The sequence below is a fragment of the Bos grunniens genome, chromosome 8 (genome assembly GCF_055505025.1).
Source record: "Bos grunniens cultivar Pamir isolate PY7600 chromosome 8, Bosgru_T2T1.0, whole genome shotgun sequence".
Classification (NCBI taxonomy): domain Eukaryota; kingdom Metazoa; phylum Chordata; class Mammalia; order Artiodactyla; family Bovidae; genus Bos; species Bos grunniens.
In genome coordinates, this window is record NC_141172.1 from 59,572,288 (window position 1) to 59,595,672 (window position 23,385).

The following is a 23,385-nucleotide window of genomic DNA, read 5'->3' on the forward strand; positions in this document are numbered from 1 at the left end:
TGGGTGAGATCAGGTACGTGTGCGGGAACATGCGTGTGCTTCCATGTGCGCTTGTGCTTCTGCCTGGCAGCCCAGGAACCAAGTAATGTCTAATCAATACAAATTCAATCTGAGGACTCCAGAGGAGAGAGGAAAGGCATGGAGGGAGCTCATCACAGGCCAGGAGGAGGAACAGGATGGGGAGAGGGGTACACTTGGGGCCAGGTGGGCTTTGATGAGGAAGGATAGTGTGTGCTTAGGTAGCCAGTTCAGGGAAAGGTGGCCTCCTCCCAACAGCCTGAGACCATAGGAGCATCAGAATCCAGGGATGTGGGTGCCAGAGGCCAAGAGGCCTGTGCTGCAGACCCCAGACTCCGCCACTTTCTCTGGAAGGGAGGGAAGGCGGGAAAGTCCAGGTGACATACCTGCTCCTACCTTGCCTGGCAGATGGAGGTGCGAGCCGGTTCATCTGGGCTCCTGGAGGTGGGCTCTGGCCCAAGATGCCTCCTTTCTTTGCATAGCAGGTTTCAGGATGGTGGGTGTGCCTGCGGTGAGCCCACTGGGGCCAGCTCTGCCCTGGGGACTGGGCTTCCTTGGCAGTTCTAACCTTGGCGGTTCTTCCTTGGCCCCAGGATACATCATCTGAGGAGGTGGCCCAGAACCATCTCCTGCTGCCCTCACCATCAACTTCTCGCCCCAGGGAAGGGAGGATCACTACAAGCCAAGAGTCAGGGGGCTGAGCCCAAGCCTCATCTTCAGTAGTCGACTAGACTCCACCTTGTCGAGCCTCAGTTTCCTCTTCTATTCTACCACTTTATAGGGGTATTGTGGTGGTGGGGGGATACTTGGTGGTGGTCAGAGGAGGTCTGCTCTGTCTCCCTGCCTGATCCTAGGTCTCCCCGAGCTAGGCCTCAGTTTCTCCTGAGGGGAGCTGACTTACGCCTTCCTCAAAGCTGATTTTCACCCCTCTAGGTGTTCTTTTTTTTTTTTTAATTTGGTCCAAATGTTAGCAGGACTCAGGTGCCCCAGTCTTCTTGCTCAGAAGTGGAGGGCCTGCCCCAGATGCCCCTGTCACAGCCCCAGCAACCGGGGAGAGGAAGTAAGGGAGGGAGAGCTGTCAGGTAGTCCTGCAGGGGACTCCTGCTGTACCAAGGCAGCCGAGGCTCAGAGAGGGGAAGGGTCTTGCCTGAGGACCCATAGCAAGGCGGGCAAAGGTACAGCCAGGACAAGACCTCTTGGGCCTGATGACGTCAAGCATGGGCTCTCTCCACCCCAGCTCCTTGCCAGCTTGGTGACATGCAGACATCAGGCACATTGTCACAGGAGATGGCCAAGTCCACTGTCAGGGCTGTCATTCAGTCCAGATTTGGATGACGCCTCTACCTGGCTGTTCTGAGTTGGCAAGAGATAGTATGCAAGGAATTGAGGCCCAAGGCAAAGAGATGGTGGCCCCTGGTACCTCCATTTCAAAACCACTCCCAGTTCACACACCAGTTCCTCACTGCCTGTCCCATTTTAGGAAGCTTTCCTCTGCTCCCCAGATCTTCCCAGGTCGCTTTTTCTGACCACTTCAGCCCACAGTGAGTTCTCCCAACTCCCACTCCAGGCTCCCAAGGCCCTTGGCCATGGCCTGACCATCACACCCCCTTGTGTCAGCAGGTAGGTACCCACTACGCAAAGCAGGCCTTGGCCCCTACCCGAGCACCTTGGTTCCCAGCTGCATAGTAGGCTCCATGAGACGGAGAGGGGCTGCTCAGGAAGTTCTGGCTGACTGCTGTAGGTGTTTGTGGTCCTTGGTCCAGACAAAGTCCTTTTTGTTAATCACTGTCTACGTGGCAGGGACAGGCTTGCCCTGAATCCACTCTCTGGCGTCTTGGAAGGTGGGAGAAGTGTCCATGGTGGGTGTCCAGTGTGATTTGAGCCTGGGCGCACCTTAGTAAACACATCCCAGTTCAGTTCAGTGGTCCAGGGCCAGGGCGTCTGGAGAGCCTCGTGCTCCGCCTTGGACCATCATCTTCTGGGTCTCGTCCGGCCCTAACGCTCCAAGTCCACAATGTAATTGGTATCTTGGATGCCATCTCATTTTAAAACAGTAGCTGAGGAATCTCCTAGACGGTTCTCTTTTGAGTCCTTTGATACAGAAAAGAGCTGCTTGCACTGCATTGGGCCCAGGGAAATGGGGGCAGGAAGCCAGGGCAGGGTCTTGAGGGGAGGGGAGTGCTTAGAGCAAAACCAACCCAATGAGACTCTTAGTCCAGATATTAAAGAAGTAGCATGAGCAGAGGCTGGGGTCGGGAGGTGGGCATCCTTAGTCTCAAGGGCAGCTCCAAACCCACCTTCGGGGGCACTCAGGACAGAAGGGTGGCTCTGTGCACAGGTCCAAGTCCTCCTGTGACACCTCCGGAATGCTGGATGCAAAACGGGTGGGCAGTCTGCTCAGCTGGATCCTCGGGCCCACAAAAAAAGCAAGAAGGTATTTACATGGGTGCTGTTGAAGCAACGAAAGCAAACTTTTCCTTCCAGGCTTGGGGCAGGCAGATGGGCGGATGGTCAGACAGCTCGGGGTGTGGGGGTGGGGTGGGGGTGCTGGCAGGCTGCGCTGGGGCTGTGGTTGTCTGCAGAACAGTCTGTTGGTTTGCACTCACCACCGGGAGAAGCTCATAAGCTGACTCTTAGAAATGGACAGGTGTCTAGAAGTCCAATAGCTCTATCAGAGACCCCGGAGTCCCTGGCAGGAAATGGGGGAGGGAGTTTCTGGCGAGTAGGGGGTTGCTGGGGGGGGGTGGTCTCATTGGGCCCCTCTGGCTGTGTTTGGAGGGGGCTGGGAGGCTATGGCCTTCAGTGATATGTGTCAGAAATGCTTGGCGCCTGCCTGGCTCTGGGGGTCAGTGGCGGTCGTAGGCAGTGGCAGCTGTGGGCGGAGCGGCTCCTCTGGCGGCAGCAGCGCTGTAATAGTACGGGGAGCCTGAAAGAGACAGGAGAGGCCACAGAGGTTGGAGGGAGACCTCGTGCCCCGAGCTCCGTACCTGGGGTCCCCTTTCCACCAGCGTCCCCTACCTCTGTCCCTTCCTCTTCCTCTCCCAGTCCAGACCACTGTCCCCTCTCACCAACATCTTGGTCCCTCCTCAAGGCACTGCCTGCTTATAGGTTTCAGGGCCTCCTCACCAGCTAGAGCTGGGGTGGGCAGACTGGGGCCGATCCCCCAGGCCTGATACAGTAATTCGTGTTTTCCTGGGACCTGGCCTTGCCCTGTTGTGTCTGTGGTGCTCTCACGCTGCTGCTGCAGAGCTGAGTATTACAACAGAGACCACATGGCCTGCGAAGCCTAACATATTCACTAGCAGGTCCTTTACAGGAAAAGTGTGCCAATTTCTGACCAGGAAAATGAAAAGTCATCACTTCTTAGGCCTGTGGAAGCTTGGTGACCTAGCCCTGCCAACCTCTGAACTTTCTTCCACACCACCACCCTCCTGCTCACACTCAGGCACCCCACTCCTGCAGAATCCAATTCCACAACCCTCTCAAATATACCAGAGTGCTGATGGCAGCTACAGCGGGTGGAGCACTTGCATCCCACCCTGTCACGTCCTTTATACCTCTTGTCTCATTTAAACCCATGGGGCAGGTAGAGTTAGCCCATTTTATCATACTCCCATGCCTCTGTGCCTTTTCCATGCTCTGCCTCCTGCCTGGAACATCTTGGCTGCACTTCACACCCGCTTCCCTGTCTGCTGCATAGTGCTGCCTCCTTCAAGTCCCCGAGTCCCTGTCTCCTCCTCTGGGACACCCCCTTTCCTGAGCCTACGCCCTGTTGCAGGCTGGACCACATCCTCTGATCACTTCCTTCTCTTCTTCTCCCCCCTTCACCTGGATGGAGAGTCCCACAGAGGGGCTGGGTTCTGCTTTGCTCAGTGTTCACTGTCAGCCCCCAGCCTGCAGCCCAGCGTGTGGTACGTGCTCATCTGGGTTGGCCGAGAAAATGAGCAATGGCACCGAGTGAACCAACAATAGTAAAGACCCTGCCCATTCATTCATTCATTTTTCCGACCCCACTGGCTGCAGTGCTGGGCAATAATGAACAAATGCAGGCCAATGCTCAGAATCAAGAGGGGATCAGAGCTCTGAGAACAGAGCTCTGGGAATGCAAGATTGTTCTGGCAGAGTCAGGCTTTTCCTAGAGGAAGCAGGTTGGGTTGAACTTGGAGGATGTGAAAGTTTGGGTATGTGAATACATGGGAGGAGGGAAGGGTATAGCCCTGCTTCCTGTGACCTCAGGCCAGAGCCAGTGTGGGGCCTCCTGTTTTGATGCTGGGTTCTTCCCACTGTCTCTGGGCTGCTCTCTTTGGATGACATGCTTTGGATGAGGCCTCCAGGAGCCCTGCCCTGTGCTCAAACTTCTCCCCAGGTATGAAAGAGTCTGGGGATTCTCAGGGGGACAAGCAGATTCTCAGAGCCATGGAAGTTAGAGACACTGGGCCATCCCCTCCTTTTACGGGTGAGGGTGGTGGTGGTGGAGCTGAGGCTCAACAAACGGAAGTCATGTGCCCGAAGCCACAGAGCTTGGCCTGGAATTCTGGTTGTCAGTCCTGGATTAGGACTCTTTCGGCCATGATGCAGTTCACTGCATATACAGTCATGTTGGAGAGCCGTGTTTATCCAAGTGGCTAGCAGCTGGGGTCCTGCCAGCCACTGTAGACCATGTGTCTGCTGGGGTAGGAACAGTAAGCTTCTTAATTCCTTGGGGGAGGTGGCTCATTCTGAAATCTCACCCAAATCTAAACCAGTCCTGGCAATTCTCCCAGATTCCATGACTGGGCACCAAGGCCTGGAGATTGCCATTCAGGCTCTATCACTCTTGGCTGAGTGACCCTGGACCAGTGGCTTCACTCCTTGAGCCTCAGATTTCTCATTTGTAAAAGGAGGTCACAGGGGGGCTGTATGAGGGCACCCACGAGGTAAAGATGTGAAGGTGCTTTGGAAATTGACACTTTTCTAAGCCCTGTGTATCCTTTAACTCTTTTAATTTCCACAACAGTTCTATCAGGTAGGCAGTAGTATTGCCCCCATTTAGCAGATAAGGAAACTGAGGCACAGAGAGAATAAGAGGTTTGCCCATGGTCACCCTGCTAGTATGGAATCAAGAGGACAGGATTGACCTGTGCTACCAGCCCTAATTAGTGGATATAATTCTCCCTCCTGGCCCCCAGGAAGGCAGTGTGGCTCAGGCAGTAGTGCTAGTGGGGGAGCAGTCAGTGCTGGAAGGCACGGAGTATTCTGGAATATTCCGAAAGATGGGTTTTTCTGCCGCCCCCTGTCACCTCCTTGATTGGACTCTTGCCTCAGATGTCTGTCAGCCTTCTCTGCTCTCTCTTCTGTGCAATGGAGCCAGAAGCATCTGCAATACCAGCCTTGCATCCTCCCTTTAGGGCCCAGGTGAGAGGGGTGTGTGTGTGTGTGCGTATGTGTGTGTGTGTGTGTGTGAGGTAAGGGCCAGTCCCACAGGCCCAGGCATGGCACAGAATCAGGAAAATCACAGGGGCTGCCCACACAAATGAGGGACAGGAAATCCTGGCTCGGTCCCCTGAGTTTCCCTGGAGTCAGCTCTCACCCTGGGCTCTGACTCTCTCCCCTCTCAGAGTCTAATCTCTTGGCCAGGCCGTCCAGCAGCCCCAGTGTGAGGGCCCTCTGGCAAAATCAAAGAACGCCTACATTTACCATGAGAAATGAAAACATCACCTCACAAAGCGCTCTGTCTTCCTGGTGCCCATTAGACCTCCATCTAGAATAAACTTGTCCTTTCTTCTGTCATTTTTCCTCTCTAATTCACATTATCATCAATTTACTTCTTGACACAGTCATTCCGGGCTCCTACTCGTTCTCTAATCCCTTTACAGCGGCCACAGGCGCTCTGGTTCTAATCCTAATTGACCGCAGCGGCCTTTCTTCCTGCCGCCAGCCCGCCACCCCGCCTGCCTGGGGCCCCAACGGGATGCCAGATCCCGGCCTTCCTGGCTGGGCCTGGCGTGCGTAGCCTGCGGGCAGCTCCCAGGAAGGAGCGAGAAGAGAGCCTCAATAGATGGCATCACTTGTCGTCTCTTTGGCGGTGTGTCCCTGAACAAGGCTCCCTTCCACCAGACCGGCTGAGGTGTGGGCAGGGTGTGTGAGAGTCTTTCCTGTTTCCATAGCTCCCGCTGTGGCACAGAAAAGCCTTGGAGCAGATTCCCCCTGATTCCCTGCCTAAGTAGCAGAAATAGTAGCTCTACTTCTCTAGCCCGGTGGGTTTCCTCCAGCTGAAGCCCTGAAGACACTGGGGGCAGGGAAGGCTGGTAGAGGGGAACAGGCCTGGAACTTACTTACAACTTATGGCAGAGCAACATATGGCAGGGTTTCCCAGGTGGCGCTAGTGGTAAAGAACCTGCCAGCCAATGCAGGAGATGTAAGAGGCATGGGTTTGATCCCTGGGTTGGGAAGATCCCCTAGAGGAGGACATGGCAATCTCCTCCAGTATTCTTGCCTGGAGCATTCCATGGACAAAAGAGTCCATGGGGTTGCAAAGAGTCGGATAGCATGCATGCGTGGCAGAACAAACCTGGAGTCTCCCTCGTCTTCAGGAGAGTGCAATCACTGCATTTGGGGCCTCAGGAGAGCATCATGACCTGCTCGCGCTTGAATGATGCTGCTGGTGGCCATTATCTTCACTTTACACCTGAGGCAACTGAGGCCCTGCTTGGTTGATGACCTGACTAAGACTCCCCAGGCTACAGACTTGGGCAGTGCAGGGGCCATTTCTCATGTTTGTAACAGCCCGATATTGTTTAAACGTTTCTTGTGTTTCCAGAATTTTCTGTGGTATGAGCCCCTGCTGGGACTGGGTGCGGAGGCACCCAGCTCTGGGTGGTGGCAACACAAAGCTCTCAAACACCCTGGTTGAAGCAGCAACACAAAGTGGGCTGCTCGTAGGTGCCAACAGCAGGGGTGTTTATGCTAGAGCAGCCCCGGTGGTGTTCCCGGCTGTCAGTACCATACCTATCTCTTTGATCCTCCTAGAGATTCTGGAAGCCCCCAGTATTCCATAATAAACTCACTTTCTGCTTAAAGTAGTGAGAGTGGAGTCTGTTGTTTGCAACTAAAAGCCTGATAGGTTAAGTAACCCAGCTTTCAAAAATAGACCAGCACTGTTCTCATGGCATACAAGGACCGAGTTATTTGGGACTCAGACTTGTTCCTATGGAGAGATAAGCCTCTTTTTCTGGTTGTAGTTCTGTTCAGACTGAATTGGTCAGAAGAGTAAAAGTACCACATCACACACTGATTATTAATACAGGCTCTAGAATCAGGGTGACCTGAGTTTGAGTCCTCATTCTGCTACCTGCATGCTGTGTGACCTCAAGTAAGTTAATTAACCTTTCTGAGCCTCCCTCTCTTCATTGGTAAAGATAATCCTATGCGCTGTCTAGGGGATAGGATATTTGATAGGATAAAATGAGGGTAAGATAAAAACCCACATGAAGGGTTTTGCCCAGTACCTGAACAGTTAGCAAGTGCTCATTTGGATGAGCAGAATTTTGATTCCTTTTCTCTTCTCCACACTGGTTCTGGCACCCCTCAAGGCACTAGGCACATCCTAGCACAGGCTTTCTCATCGCGGCACTCCAGCCTAAGGCTCTCTCACCCCCAGCCTATGAGCTCCTTAGGACAGAGGCCAAACTTTTCCATACCAGACATACCGCCCACATGTATAATTGTGCATGTCAACTGGATTTCACTCTATCTTGAGAAGCAAAGGCCTCGGATGTGGTCTAGCCCCACCCTCCCTTTGGCTCAGAGGTGAAAGCGTCTGCCTGGAATGCAGGAGACCTGGGTTTGATCCCTGGGTCAGGAGATCCCCTGGAGAAGGAAATGGCAACCCACTCCAGTACTCTTGCCTGGAGAATCCCATGGAGGGAGGAGCCTGGTAGGCTACAGTCCATGGGGTCTCGAAGAGTTGGACACAACTGAGCGACTTCACCTGGGCTGCTAGCTGCCCACACAATCAGGTGCAGACTTCTCAGTCTGGCATTCAAGGTCCCTCTCCTCCTACTCTATCCCATGGCTGCGCTTGCCCAAGCAGCTCCTTTCTCACTTCTTTCATTCTGGAACTTGCAGGCAAATGAGCCTATTGGACACCTCAAAAAATTAGAAAAAGGCAGTCATATCCCTGTGCTGGGGCTCAGGGCTCTGTCCATGCATGAGCTTGATTTCAGCCTCGACTTGTCCCCTTGGGCAGTGCACGGCCATACATGGAGATCCTAGGTCAACATGGCCTCACTGGTGTCACGTCCCCATCACAAGGAATTCCTCCTACAGTCTGACCCAGGCCTCCTTTGTGCCACATCCCCTGTGGGTCTCTCAGTAGTGCTGGGACCAGAGCCCTGTACAAGGTCGATTTGCAGGGAGCAGCTCCCTAGCTCAGGCTCCAGACCCACCTCCCCGACCCCATCCTTGCTGAAAGACTCTGGTTCAGGGTCAGCGTTTGCCTCCTGAGACTGACAACTGGGCCAACTCAGAACCCAGACCTCTCAGGGGGGCTTGTTTAAGGAAAAGCATAAGGTAGGCAGAGACCTGGTTCAATACTTAGAAGTAATTTTTACCAAACCCAAAAAAGAAGTCTAAGCCATCAGTCCACAGATTCAGCTCCTGCAGGAAGTCATAAAAGGTAAGAGCCTGGTCTTCTATATAATGAAATCTGCAGGCACAGGTCTGGAGCACTAGCTGGCATTGTTCCTTATTTCACCAGAAGTTTTGCATGATAAACTTTCAAAATGCTTTGGGCAGTCCAAAGCTCAAACGCATGGAAGATCGGCAGCCAAGAATGTACAGCGTCTGCCTCATTGTCTGTCCTCATCACCAAAGCAGGTCAGGGAAGGGGCCAAGGCTGTGACTTCATGGCCTCCTTTGCAGACCCATGCCTAGCAACTTGAGTTTGAAGACATTAGGTTCTTGACTTTTTGATGAAGTCTATGGTTCTCAGTCCTTAAATAATTCAGAGGATCCCGGGAATTAACAGGTTCTAACTTAAGTAAGCCTTGCTAAGCTGTGCAGACAAACCTGGATGGTCTCAGAGGCCCTTCCACATCTGACCTTAGTGGAAATTACTCAGCTGATTGCTGGGGAGGGATCCATGTTGCTGCCTGGAGGCTGATGGGCTAGCTCCAACCCCAGGGTGACTGACATCTGTGAGGGGGACCCTTGCCTCATGCTCCAAAACCATCAGCTCCAACTCAGACTCACTCATGTAAGTTCACTGAAACAAAATAACGGGCTCTCCTTGGCCTTCCAAGATAGCCCTGTGGGGTGGCTCAAATATCTTTGATGATGCACACAGATCATGCTGGCCCCAGCCATTGACCATCTGCAGTCTAAGGCCTGGGCAGAGGCTGGGCACCAACTGAGCTCGGCATAGCACAACTTGGCAGAAGACCTTCAGACACAGAGCAACCAGTTTCCAGTGGTATCCACAGCAGACATCACTAATCAATATCCTTGCCTCAGAGTCCTTATCAAGACAGCCACTTCCAAACAACCCAAATTGGTCCCTGGCTGCCCTTATTTAGAGATTTATCACCAACCTATTCAATGATCCTTAAGAAATATGTTACTCGTAGGCAGGCACTTTTCCTACTTTTCTCTTCCTTTCTCAATGGCCTTTTAAAATCTGTTCCCCTTCTGTGCCATCTCCCGTCACCCACTATAACACAGGGGGAGGGCTGATGGCACAAGCAAGGCTGGGGTGGTATTTGCTGTCCTGAAGCTCCAGCACAAACTCCCATGTTGCCAGTGTCTGGGGGGAGCTACCCACCCCCTCAGTGACCAGGCCTAATGATGTTAAGGGACCCTGGTCCAGTGAGGCCCTGATGGGCAGCCGATGGCCCAGGGGCCCCGCAAGGCCTCCGCCAGTACTCACCGAGCAGCCCCGGGTTGGGGAACCTCCAGGAGTCGTTGTACGAGGGATACTGAGGGTGGCTGTAGGGGCTCCCGGAAAAATCACTCCCTGCATGTGGTGGGTGGGAGAGAAATAGGAACCGAATGTCAAGTCAGGTTCAGAAAATGCCACTGGCACTTGTCTCCCTCACAAACTGTGGGTGCTTTGTGTAACCAATAAAGGCAAGTCCGGTCCGCCCCCTCACCAAGTGGACAGCTGTCACTGGCATTGTCCTTAGAGCTTTATTCATAGGAGTGGATGCCAGGTGACATTAGTGGTGAAGGATCCACCTCCCAGTGCAGGAGAGGCAAGAGACACAGGTTCGATCCCTGGGTCAGGAAGATCCTCTGGAGGAGGGCACGGCAACCCACTCCAGTATTCTTGCCTGGAGAATCCCATGAACAGAGGAGCCTGGTGGGCTACAGTCCATGGGTCGCAAAGAGTCAGACATGACTGAAGTGAATTAGGACCCATGCACACATTTCCCCTTAGAACCTTTTCTTATTCTGGGAGTGAATACCAGTCTCTCACACATGTACCATTGAATTACCACGTGCCAGGTGTTCCCTGGGGTAGCTGGCCCATTTTGCACATGAGAAAACTGAGGCCCAGGGTCTCTCACAATACAGCCTGGAATCACCCAACCCAAGCCCAAAGGCCCAGACTGCTTGTTTCTCAGACCTCAGCCCTGACCGAGGTCACCCCAGGACACAGTGTGGAGGCAGTGCCACTCCCCATGTGTTTTCTGGCTCTGGACTGGAAGGCCAAAGATGACCCAACTCTGGTCTAGCCCTCTGGGCTGTGAATCCGGAGGTGGCTGCTCCCCAGGCCTCTCTCCGGGAAGATGAGACATAAACTCAGACCCTCTGCCAGGAGGAGGTGGATGGCACTTTGCTGACATGAAGGGACTAGCCAAAGGGCTGGAGGAACACAGAAGAGCACGGGGTTGGGGCCTCTGGGCCTGGGGGGAGGAGCAGGAGCTGCAAGCCGCGCCAGGTGGGACAGCACTGGGTGTGGGGGGCAGAATGGAGCTTGAGGACGGTTCACTCCTGCCCAGCGGCTTGTGGAGCCATGATGCTTGCCTTTGGCACTTCCCTCCCTTCCAGCCGCAGGGGGCCTCTTGACCACTGGGCAGTCACAGGAAAGGAGCCCAGAATCCCTGCCTTCAAACCTTGCCCCCTTGGCTCTGTAACAGGACAGGCCCCGCCTGTCGGCTCCCTGCCACTGGGGCTTCTGGGGGCACAGGGGCCCCTGTGCCTGTTAGCAGGTTGTATGGGCAGCTGGCTATTGAGTGGCTTTTTAGGCCACTAGTTACAGAGCATAGGGCCCCTCCCTAGCAGTGGAGACAGGAGTCTCTCAGCCCCATGAGACCACCCTCAGCACCATCCATGCTTCCATGGACTCTTTTTAGATGCCAAAGGGCCGAAAGGCAGGAGCCTCTAGAAGGGCCACCAGCCCCAAGTCAGGACTTGGAGCACTGCTCTTCCCTGGGAGGCCTCAGCCGACATCTTAGGGCCCCTGGGGCTCCACCAGGTGCAGTGGGAACAAAACAGCAGGGCTGAGAGCCAGCCGCTCCCAGCCCTCAGGCCCAGCTGGCCTCCTCCCCGCTTCCACCAGCAACCACAGGCAGAATGTGTGCATGTGCGCGCGCTCACACACACACACACGCACACGTGTGCCCCTCCTTGGGCCTCTCTGGGGGCCACTCCCAGCCTGACAGGCTGAGCTTTCCAATTCTCTGTTTTTTATGCCTCAGTGGTCAGGGTGTCAGGTTCCGGCGAACGAGGGAGAGCATGGTGACAGTGCGGGGCCGCGGCAGCTCAGCCCCCGGCGTATCCATCAGCGCCACGGCACCTCCTCCTCCTCCTGGGGGGTCAGGTAGGGGAGCAGAGAGACCGAGCTGCCTGGAGAAGGGGAACAGCCGCACTTCCCCCGGGGCTCTGGGCACCCTCAGGGCTGCCCCATCAGAGGCGCTTCCTGACAGCACCGCGCCTGGCCCAGGGCATTGGGCTATACCGGCTAAGGCTGTCTCGGCAACTCCATCTAGCAGCACCGGGCCCATCTGAGGCCCAGCTCCAAGGCCACCTCTTCCAGGAAGCCTCCTTGATCTCCAGCCCCTCAAAGTACAAGTCTTGGGCCTGTTCAACTGGAGCTACTTAGTTAGCTGTGTCCGTTATCCATTCTGCACCCTCCCCCCAACTTTGTCCCCAGATTGGCAACAGGCCATAAACAGTTCCAACTCCTCTAGAGGATGTGCCTAAGTCAGTGTTGCTCAGCATCCTGGACCACGTCCCCACCTGCCTGACCTTCTAGAATCTCACTCAGATACCTCTTCCTCTGGGAAGCCCCCCTCGACCCCGTCCTGGGGTGTACTCCATCTCCTGCTGTGCCCAACACCAGATTTGCCCTGTGACATGGGAGTGTCTGTCTTCAGGTCAGTGTGTGACTCCTCTCAGCACCCACATGCCACCCACCCCCCGTGTAACACCCTGTCCACAGCAGACAGTCAGTGCTCCGAGAACCACAAGTAGCTCGCCATCTCCACTGTAACACCATGCTCTTGTCTGCACAGCTCTCTCCCTCACCTCCTTCCAGGCTCTACTCCAAAGTCACTTCTAAACATTGCAATTCCCATGGAAACACCTTCCACTTTCCCTGCTTAACGTTTCTCCATAGAACTGATCACAAGCTAACATATCTTACTAATTGTGCTCATCTTTCTTGTTAATTCTATGTCCTCCACTAGGAGGTAAGCTCCCTGGGGCCAGGGAGTGTATGCTCGCATCCCCATGTCTAGCAGGCCCTGAAAACCATTTGTTAAATGAACGAAAGTGTGGGAACTCCTCCGTCTACCAGAGATGACTCTCATGGCTTCCATTATTAACACCAATAGCCAGGGGTTTCTTGAGCACCTACTGTGTGCCAAGATTCAAGCCAGTTTATTTGATCCATTGCCCAGGTTTCATCCACCATGCTGTCCTGCTCCCTGGTGGAAGAAATGAACTTCCAGGGACCCACCCCGCCTGATGTGTTTAGAGCAGCGGTGTGGTGGTACCCTCAGTGGGCCACTGTCCTGTGAGATGCCCTGTGAGAGTGCACCCTCTGGGTAAAGGGAGCTTGACCATCTCCAGGGCAAGAGGTCGACCTCAGGGCTGGTCCAGCCATATGCTGGGGCCTCTGGATGAAGTGCTCCACAGGCAGCTGGCAAGGCGTGGGCAGTCCTCACCCATGAGATGTGGGGGTGGGGTGGGGGGTGGGGCAGGTCCTCAGTTGCCGAGGAAGATGCCTGTTGGTAGACCTGGCCTAGCTCAGCCAGAAAGATGGCTGGGGAGCAGAAGACCACCCAGACTCAAGCCCACATGACGCCACTGAACCCAGTGGGCCTCAGTCAGTCTGGCACAGAAGCTGAGAGCAAGGGTTCTGGAGCCAGACTGCTGCAGCCCAGATCCTGCATCTGCCTATTCCTAGCTCAACAGGTTGACGGTCAGCAGGATGCTCTCTGTGCCTGTTTTCTCCTCAGTAGTCGGGACAATGAATAGATCCCACTGCCCATGGTCATTGCAGAGACTGATGATACACAGTGTCTGGCATGCAGTGACTGCTCAGCAAATGTCAGCCACGAGGACCACGACCTGACATCAGCTACCAAGGCTTCCTCCACATCTAGAATCTCATTTAACTTTCCTGAGAGTCCTGTGACGTTCCCAAGATGGGTGCATCTGTCTGTATTTTATACGAGCAAATGGAGGCTCAGGAAGGTGGGGGGACTTGTCTAGGGTGGGGGGAAAGTCCAAGTCCAGCTTCCTGACTCCCAGCCCAGGGCCCTCTGCCCATGTGACACCATGACACCGCCTTCCCACCCCGGGGCCTCTGTCTTCCGTTTGTACAAGGGCAGGTGAGACCCAGTGATGTCCAAAGACCCTTCCTGTCTTCTGAGCCTGAATTTCACTTCTCAGGTGTCATGGTGCTCCCAGCAGGGAGGGAGGCCCCCTCCTTGAGGCTCTGTGGGCTCCACCAGATGATGACTTCCTTTGGGACTAGAGGTTTCAATCTCCTGCGGTGTCTCCCTTGCTTAAATTCACCACCATCACAGCACCCGAGGAGCATTCACCTTCTTTCCTTTAAATCTTAGGACTGTAGCTTAGAAAAGCGAGTCTGGTCCAGCCATGAGAAGTTCCAGGAAAACACTAGGGATGCTTTCTGCGGGGAGAGGAGCATATGAGCAGGAGGGGTAGGGGTTTGATGTGTGGAGGGAGACAGGGCATTCCGGGCACAAGCAGAAGTCTGGAGTTGAGGGGTCAGAATGTGCCCCCAGCACAGCCAGGTCTTCACAAGGCCCCAGCAGAGGCAGCCCACGGAGCAGAGCTGAAAAGCAGAAACATCGTGCTTTTCTTCCTTTAGGGCTGGGACTGGAGAGGCCTTCAGACTTGTCAGTACCAGGACCTGGAGGACAGGCTGGAAGAGGTGAGCCCGTGGTCAGGGAGAAGCTGTGGCCGCAACCCACAGGAACAGGAGAGGGGAACGTCCACAGGCACAGAATGACGTTCCTCAACGGCAGGAGTGAGATTGAGAAGGCAGAACGTGAGAGTCCCACTTCTGGCTCATGTTTGGGGTCAGGGAGGAGCGGCCAGATGGCCCAAGACAGAGCTCTCACCATGACACTTCTCTTATGACCAAGGACACCATGGGGCTCTTACCTCCTTTTGCTAACTGATCCATGCTTTGGGCATCTCTCATAAATACCAGCCCATTTAAACTCGGCAACCTTTTCTTTATGCATTAACAGAAAAGTTCCTGTGATGCCCAGTGGGGGTGCTGGCCCCTGCCCAGCAGCTGTCACTCAGCAGGCAGCCAGACCTCCATCTGAGGAATTCACAGCACACAGGCCCTCCTCGGAGATGGCTCCTGGGCCGTCTGCAGGTGCACCCCCAGAAGCCCCCAAGAACTCTCAACAACGAAACATGCGTCATGATCTCCTTCATCTCCAGCACCCCCAGGAGTGAGCAGTCCTGAGGAGAAAGCAAGACTGGACTTTCTGAGACAAGGCCTGGGATCTGCCCTGGGAGCTGGGCCCCCACACTGTGCTAGGAAAGTGGGGACGGGCAGGGGAGGGGGCTGCCCAGAGGCTGGGTGTGGGCTTAGTGTGGCAGGGCTCAGAGGGAGCTTGCCTCCATGCTCTATAGTGGCCTTAGGGAAGCAACAGAACCTCTTTGGGTTCTTCTCATCGTGAATATGGGCCTAATAAAAACCTACATCATAGGACTGGTGAGAGGTAAATGAGGTAATATTGTTGGAAGCACAGAATTACCTTTTCCCCTGCCAAGGAGACTGGGGAAGCCGGGGAGAGAGGGGAGAGGAAAAGCCCTCCTCTAAAGACTGAATCAGTCCCTAAAAGGAATTTTATAGCTTTATTTATTTTTATTGCTGAGTTCTTGGATGTGCAAAAGGAGGCCCAGAGCAGGGTTCAGGAGTGAGGCTGGAGAGGGCTCAAGGTCGGTGCGTGAGAGAACGCCAGGACCTGAACTGGGGGAGGTTCTGTTATCAAGAGGGAGCGGGGAGACAAAAGGAGATGCCGTGGGGGTGGAGAACATTCAAGAAGTGAGCGTCTAGGGGACTTCCCTGGTGGTCCACTGGCTGACTCTGCACTCCAGTGAGGGGGCCCGGGTTTGATCCCTGGACAGGAAACTAGGTCCCACATACCGCAACTAAGATTTCGCATGCCATAATAAAGCGATCATGCTGCAAGGAGGACTGAAGACTCCGAGTGCCACGACTAAGACCCAGCACAGACAAATAAATAAATAAAATACTGAAAAAAAGAAGTAGACGTCTAACTCCCATTTTAAGCCATCCACATCGGGACATAAAGCCTACTACATGCTCAAATGCCTATATGACTGGGCTGGTGTTTTCTCCCCACGTGGAAATCAGAGGAAGCAGCTGAGTGCCACATTTGGGCAGCCGGTGGTGTTGAGGTGAAAGACTTGGAAAGATCCAAGAACAGTATGGATCACAGAGCCCAAGAATTCCGCAACATCAGGAAGCCGGAACCGCAGGTGGGCATGTCTGGGTGAAGTTAGGAAGTGTCCAGAGGGCGTGGTACTCCATCTTAGGATAACCCACCCAAGATGTTAGAGCAGAGAATGCTGGGTGAGGGACTTGGCCTCTCACTGGGTATCCGAGGAACTAGCAATCACTCCCCTCGTTCCCACCCACCCCCCAGCAACCCACTTCTTCCCAGAAGTAATGCAAAGTAAACCTGGCCATCACCCTGTCTCTACACCACAAATTTATCTTACATTAAACCTGCCCAACCTCTGCTGGGACTCATCATTCCAGATCATATGGACCAGACGAACTTGAAAGATAATTTCCTTCAGCCTCCCCTTCCCCAGGGCCACATGGCCAGGCAGGGCCACAGCAGGATCAGGACACTTGCCTATCCCTAGGTCCTCGGGCTTCCACCATCCCAGGGAGAGCTTCACTGGGACAGCCAGCCCTCTCCTCCCCATTCCCCCGCTCTGGTATGCCTGAGAATTTTCAAACACAGAGCAAAGTTGAAAGAATTTTATCGTGAACACTGTGTACCCACTACCTAATTCCATCATCAATATTTTCTTACACTTGCCTATCAACTCTGTCTCCCTCCAGCCTTTCATTCATCTTATCTTTTGTGTATTTCAAAGCAAATTGGAAACATCAATACACTTTCCCCTAAGTACTTCAGCATGCATATAATTAACCGAAATTCATTACTTGTTTAAAAGTTTTTTCTTTTGATATAAAGTATACACATAATGAAATGCACAAGTCTTAAATATACTATCACTGTGTTCTGACAAATACATACACATATGTCACCCAAACCTCTATCGAGATACAGAACCTTAAACTTCACCCCAGAGAAGGAAAGTTCTCTTCCGCCAGAGAAGGGGGTCTTTTGACCGGCTGAGAACCCAGTTACTTGGTGATCTGACTGAGTCATTCCCCCATGAATACGGAGCTCTACGATTAGCATTGACAACCCAAACCCTGATCGCTGAAAGGCCCCTAACCGGCAAATCAAAAGCCCTTGCAAAGCTATTGTACTAAACAGAATCAAGCTGAGGAATGGATGTTCTCCCTTCAAAGACCCAGAAAGAAAGCAGAGGTTTAAGAAATTTAGGATAAATGGCGGATTTTCCCAAAACAGCACTGTCTTCCAAACATAGAAGAGTTGGCTGTTGGAAAAAAAAAAAATGAGGTAACTAGAAAGGATTGATTGAAATTAAAAGTTTAGAGGAGGCCACAAGAAAAGGCACGGAATGCAACTGCCCTGAAGATGCCAGGGCCAGGAAAAACCATCAGAATCAGAAATGTTTTCAGTTTACCCTTCGTTAAAAGCTCAGAGATGGCAAGAAAGTCGAAGTTTCCTAAAATTCTCTGAAGTGACAGGTAAACGGGCTCAGTGTAGCTCTTAATTAACCCAGAACGACACCTGCCAGATGATGGGGATTTGCAGAGCGCGCCAGGGGCCGACCCCATCTGCAGATGGTGGGCTCCCACCTCTGCTCCAGACCTTGGCTGCCTGTAATTAACATACGGAAAGTCTTTCAAAGTGACTTCACTGCCAAGTTCTATTTCTGAAGGATTCAGACTGGGCTTTGAAAGAAAATCTTTGCAGAGGAAGAGGAAGGAAGGATTTGAAAAGGGCCTGTGAGATTTCTCCAGTTGCTCTCTGCGGTTTTGTAGAACTGCGTGATACACTGTGGCTCGGGGTCAGTGGGTACCTGGACATATACAACCCTGTCTATGGCCAGAGTGATCCTGATCATAGCACCCAACATGGCATTGTCAGCCTTGCAAATATACTACATATTATTTATATAATTACATTATATAATATACCACATATTATCATAACACACACACATATATATTATTACATATACATACGAGTATACATACAATATGTATAACACACACATATCCACATATACACGTATGCCCACACACACACAAGATTCTAGGGCTCTGTCAAGTCTCTGAGTGACCTTGATCAAGTTTTTCTTTTCACCCAGACTCAGTTTTCTCATCTGTATAGGTGGCGTGTATGGGAGGGATTTAAATAGCTGACCTCAAAGGGCTTTCATCACTCAGATCCTCCTCTTTCCCACTTTCACTACACCCGTTCCCACCCTAGTCCCCATGAAGGCCGAGGTTTCTCAACCATCCTCTCTCCAGAGCCAGACCTTCCTGGGCTTCCAACAGAGAAAGGAAAACCCAAGCAAGCTTGGTAAAGGTCAGCCCTGTCAACCCAGACAGCCCAGCACACAGAGCATCGATCCGTCCCTGGAAAAAACCTCTTCTCCCACCAGCAAGGCCAGCCACGAAGGCCTTCAGAAAAACCAAGAGAGGAGAAAAACCGAGGCAGAGGGCGAGAGTGAGGGGGAGAATGTAGAATGTCTCGTTTCCGCTTCTCTAGGGAGCTGTGGACATCATAGCTGGACAGTGGTGCTGGCCAGGGCGCAGTGAGACAGAGCTGCAGGCCAGGGCAGAGGCAGGGTCCTGCCCCCGGCCTTGGTCCCCTGTACAGAGGAGGCTGCATGCCTTCAGCCCCTTTCCTGTTATCTACAACCACAGACCCTGAATACTGGAAGCCTTCAGGGAACTCAGGGGAAACAGCACAACAGTCACATTTCAGTGCCTCCAACATGGACCATGGGGCCTGCGCAGACCCCACTAGCTGGCTGCCCATCAGAGGCAAGAAGTGGGCTTCCTGAGCCACGTGGGGCCAGCAGAAACAGCTGCTGCTCTGACCAGTGCTGCTTGGTTTTCATTTGTTTGTTTATTTTCCACGCTGTATTATTTCTTCCCTGGCTGCCCAGTGTTTTGAAGGGGCAAGTGTTGTCATCAGCTATAGAACAAGCGATTTACAACTGTCTTATTCCCAAGGCTGACTTCCTCTCTTTCTGTGATGTGCCTGGCCCCTGTAGGTATTTCCATGTGTGACCCATGGCTATGCTATGACTCATATTGAGCAGGTCTGGTTCCATTTTAATCTGTTCTCTTGCTGTGGTATTATTCCAAAATTCTGTCCCAATGTTCTCATTTAAGCCAACAATGCATATGAAAACAGTGTTTCACTAGGGCGTAAGACAACCCCTGATTTGTGAGTATGTGTAAAGAACAGTGGAGTCCTTAGTTTCCAGTGTGCCCTTACCTGGCAGTGCCCACAGCACATGTGTGAGGACCAAGCTGCAAGGTAATGCTCAGGATTCTCAGATGGGATTCAAGGCCCTGCAGGGTCTGTGCCAGAGAGTTTCCCAGCCATATCTCCCACTGCCCCACCGCTCTTCATCTGAAACGCCACCTTCCTCCTGCTTCTCATGTCCAGTCCCCCATCTTATCAAAAGCTGGCTCAAATACCACCTCTTCCAGGTAGCCTTTCTGGATTGATGATCCTCACTTCCCTGGTGGCTCAGAGGTTAAAGCGTCTGCCTGCAATGCAGGAGACACAGGTTCGATCCCTGGGTTGGGAAGATCCCCTGGAGAAGGAAATGGAAACCCACTCCAGTATTCTTGCCTGGAGAATCCCATGGATGGAGGAGCCTGGTAGGCTACAGCCCACTGGGTTGCAAAGAGTCGGACACAACTGAACGACTTCGACTTCACTTTCACTTTCACTTTCCCCTAAGCCTCCAACCCTGGCTATGGCTGGGTGCATTTCCTGTCTAGACTCAGGATGGTTGTCCAGACTCTGGCTTCTGCTGTTGTTAAGTTTGTGGCTCCTCCTTGAGGACTGACCACGTGTGACTGACAGACCGCAGCCGCCCCTGCTGCCCTCCCCCTGCTCCGGCCCCACCCATAGTACTAATACTTGCTGGATGAGCATTGCGCATGCCCTACAACCGTTCCTTGAGCCAGGTGCTTTCAGTGTCAACAGAAACAGGTCATGAAACACTGGTCTTTGATCTTGGATAGAACCCTGATGCATGACACAGAGACAGACACAGACAGCAAAACACACAGAAAAGAGCTGTGGGCTATGTCTGCTGCAGGGGCCTGGTGCAGGTCCCACAGGTGGAAAGGAACACTGGATGGGTGCCCTCCTGAAGGGCTAGGACCTCCACCAGGCCTCTCTGGGCCTCTGTGTCACATGATGATAGCACTAAGGTTGGATCACCCCCAAAGAGCAAAGAAAAACTTTTTTAAAAGGAAGGAGTCAAACCCATTGATAGTTACAGTTCAGAAAACAGGACCAGATTGCATTCCAAGCACCGCAGGGCTGGAAAATGGAGGTTTCTTTTCCTTAGTACTCATTTGGCCATCAGAAGATGCTGCATCTAGATTCTACCTGGAGACTTTCTTTGAGTGACCAGGATGTGACTAAAAGCCCCCATCCCAAGCCTAAACTGCCAGACTGCAGGTTCTACAGAATTCAGCTGGAGTAGTATTGAACTGTATTCCTGAGAAAATCCAGCTCACATATCTGTGATGGATGTCTAATAAGTTCATGAGAATTCTGTATATCCATTCCACTCAGCATTCAAACTGTCCCTACCCCATTCAGAGCTCTGCGCTGGACCGCCTCTCCACACTCAGTGGATGGTGCCCAGGCCCCAGTCCTCACGGCACTCCCAGCATCTGAGAGGATTCCTCAGACCCAGAACTAGACATGCAGGCATCAGTTAACAGTGAGGAGGACTTAGAAGCAGAGCAGAAGTTATCATTTATCCTGGCTGGGGCATCCAGGAAAGCTTCTTGTAAGAAGCGGCTGTGATCTGGACTTTAAAGGACATGGAAGCTGCATCATTTAACAGGTTACTGAAATCTGTTCCACTAGCCCTGGCTGCTTTCTGAAGAGTCATAGTGTACTGCCCCTGTCCCCACGGAAGGGACCCTGAGGGGCAAGGCAGTCTCCAACTCCTCTCAGATAGAAGGCGGTTCTACAGGATACAATGCGTCCTGGTGTGGAATGGGCCACAGAGACCTGGCTCTTATCTGTTTCAACTCCCCATCAAGGCAACTGCCAAAGAGGCACACTAACTGATAAACCCCGAAACCCCTGAACAACTCCAAACCACATCGCTGCTTTGGTAAATTATTATAAACAGGCAGGCACTGATAATCTGCACAGGTAGTAAGAGCAGCTTTGGCTGCCATTCTGTGTTGGTAACTGAGGCAATGGGGAAGACCTCAGGCTAGGAGCTGGTCAGTACTTGTCAAAGCCCCTCAACTACTTAGGTGAGTGGCCTTGAGAAGTCACTTTACATCTCTGAACCTGAGTTCCTTATTTGCAATGTGGCATTACAACATTACACAGGACTAAATAACAATATCAACACATTTCAAAGTCTTCTGTGAACCAAAAAGTGTTCTACAGACACGAGGGTCTATTCTTTGATGTTTAACTCAGGTCTTGGCACATAACACATGCTTGGTGTGACAGATGAAAAAAATGGATACACCGGGACTTGTTTTGAATGAAAATTATATTTCCAGATGATTTTCTCATATTTCAACAAGTGCTCCAAATTTTGGTTGTAGGGAAAGCCTTGAACTAGGAGTCAGGGCCTCAATTTCATTCTGTCCCTACCACTGTGCAACCTTGGACCTGTCCCTTTCAAGTTCACTTAGCCTCGGTTTCCCCAAATGAACCATGGTGGGTGAGAGGTAGACTAGATTGGTTTCCATTCTCTCTGCACTAGGGAGCATTTTCTCTCCCCTGACTCCTGCTCAGTTGTCCTTCTGCTTGCTTAAACGATGGGTCCAACCCCATGCCCCTTGAGAGTGTTCTGTGAGGTCTTTTTTTCCCGAGAAAATAGACAATTTCCACCAGGCTGCCTATAAAGCTGAAACAAGCCTCAAGCCTCAATCACCAGCTCCCAGACTCAGAAACCAGCCCCAGCCCCTGGCAGCTCAGAGGCCCTCTCACCTCCCCACACATTACCAGAGCCTCCTGGGATGCTTCTCTCAGCCCACGTCAGCCCAAAGCTCTGAGTTACTTTCCTGTGGCCGAGACCTTGGCCTGTCCCTCAGAGCAGCCAGGGGTCGTCCTTGGAAGAACCGCCTGCCCCCAGCTGGGCCTGGCTCAGCGCGGAGGCCCGAGCGTCCTGCTGCTGACTAATGAGAGGAGGTGACGGTGTCACACCTTGCCGGGAAGTCACAGTGCTGGTGCCGACCCGCGCTGCCTGCCATCAAATTTTAATGCTTCTGCTGACATATTTATGGAATGCCTCACCAAGTGTTTGCGAGGAGACCAGACAAGATTTACCTCCACAATTACTACCACGATGCGCCGGCTTTGCTGTGCGCGGGGAACTTGCAGCACGGTCGCCCGGAGCCCTGGTGCGCCCCGAGGAGGATCGCACTCAATTCCACACACCTTTTGCGCCCCCAGAGCGCAAGACCTGGGGCTGGAGCGGAGATGAATCACACGCGGTCCCTGCCAACTGAGAGCTCGCAGTCCACGGGAAGGGGCAACACACACATCGATTACTCGAGTCCTGCGTGGCTGGGGACCAGTGCACAGATACAGGGAGAGAGGCAGACTGGGCTAAAGAGGGGACAGGGTATTTTTTCTATCAGAGTCAGGGTCAAGAACAAAGCCAAAAGCAGGGCTCCATGGGGCCACTCAGCTGCTTCAGCTCTCATAGGTGTTCCCCTGCCCGTAAGGGCCCTGTGGTCTCCATCTCTCTCCACTGCTGGGCTCAGTGCCTCTCCTTTAATAGCTGTGTCCCCATTCAATCCTCGGGGTGCCCTCTCCTAAGGCCTATGGAGTGGATGTAGCCTCCGGGTTCCTCTCCCTTCCTCACTGTGTCAACAAGTCCCTTCCTCTTTACGCTGTAGGGCTCTCCCTGAGTGGAGAGGTGCCAGAGGGCAGAAGTGATGTACATGATCTGGGTCCATGTTCTCAAACCTTGCTGCCTCTTAGATCATCTAGGGAGCTTTAGAGAGAAGGCAATGGCACCCCACTCCAGTATTCTTGCCTGGAAAATCCCATGGATGGAGGAAGGAGCCTGGTAGGCTGCAGTCCATGGGGTTACGAAGAGTCGGACACGACTGAGTGACTTCCCTTTCACTTTTCACTTTCATGCATTGGAGAAGGAAATGGCAACCCACTCCAGTGTTCTTGCCTGGAGAATCCCAGGGATGGGGGAGCCTGGTGGGCTGCCGTCTACGGGGTCGCACAGAGTCAGACACAACTGAAATGACTTAGCAGTAGCAGTAGCAGGGAGCTTTAGGAAAGCCACATGACCAAGACACACCCAAAGTAGTTCAATCAGAGTCTCTGGGTGGGACCAGGTTTCAGGATTGGTCCCAACTCCTGAGGTGAGTCCTCGTACAGTGAGTTTGAGAAGCAGAGGACAGGTACTAGCTCCTCAGCGAGTAGTGGATTTTGTTAGAAATGCAGGATCTTGGGCTCCAGTCTAGTGTTACTGAACCAAATCTGCTCTGGAAGA

The 23,385-nt window shown here is 52.9% G+C and overlaps 1 protein-coding gene across 1 annotated transcript in view; it reads right to left on the reverse strand.

The window, feature by feature from the left end:
- Window positions 1-1,420: 1,420 nt before the first annotated feature.
- The window catches only part of PAX5 (paired box 5), a 175,555-nt gene continuing 153,590 nt past the window's right edge, over window positions 1,421-23,385 (reverse strand). The window contains exons 9-10 of the mRNA XM_086415912.1: window positions 9,923-10,009; window positions 1,421-2,944 (exon numbers count right to left, since the gene is read on the reverse strand). Of these exons, the coding sequence (XP_086272038.1) occupies window positions 2,865-2,944; window positions 9,923-10,009 (167 nt within the window). The 3' untranslated portion in view covers window positions 1,421-2,864. The remainder of the gene's footprint in view (window positions 2,945-9,922; window positions 10,010-23,385) is intronic.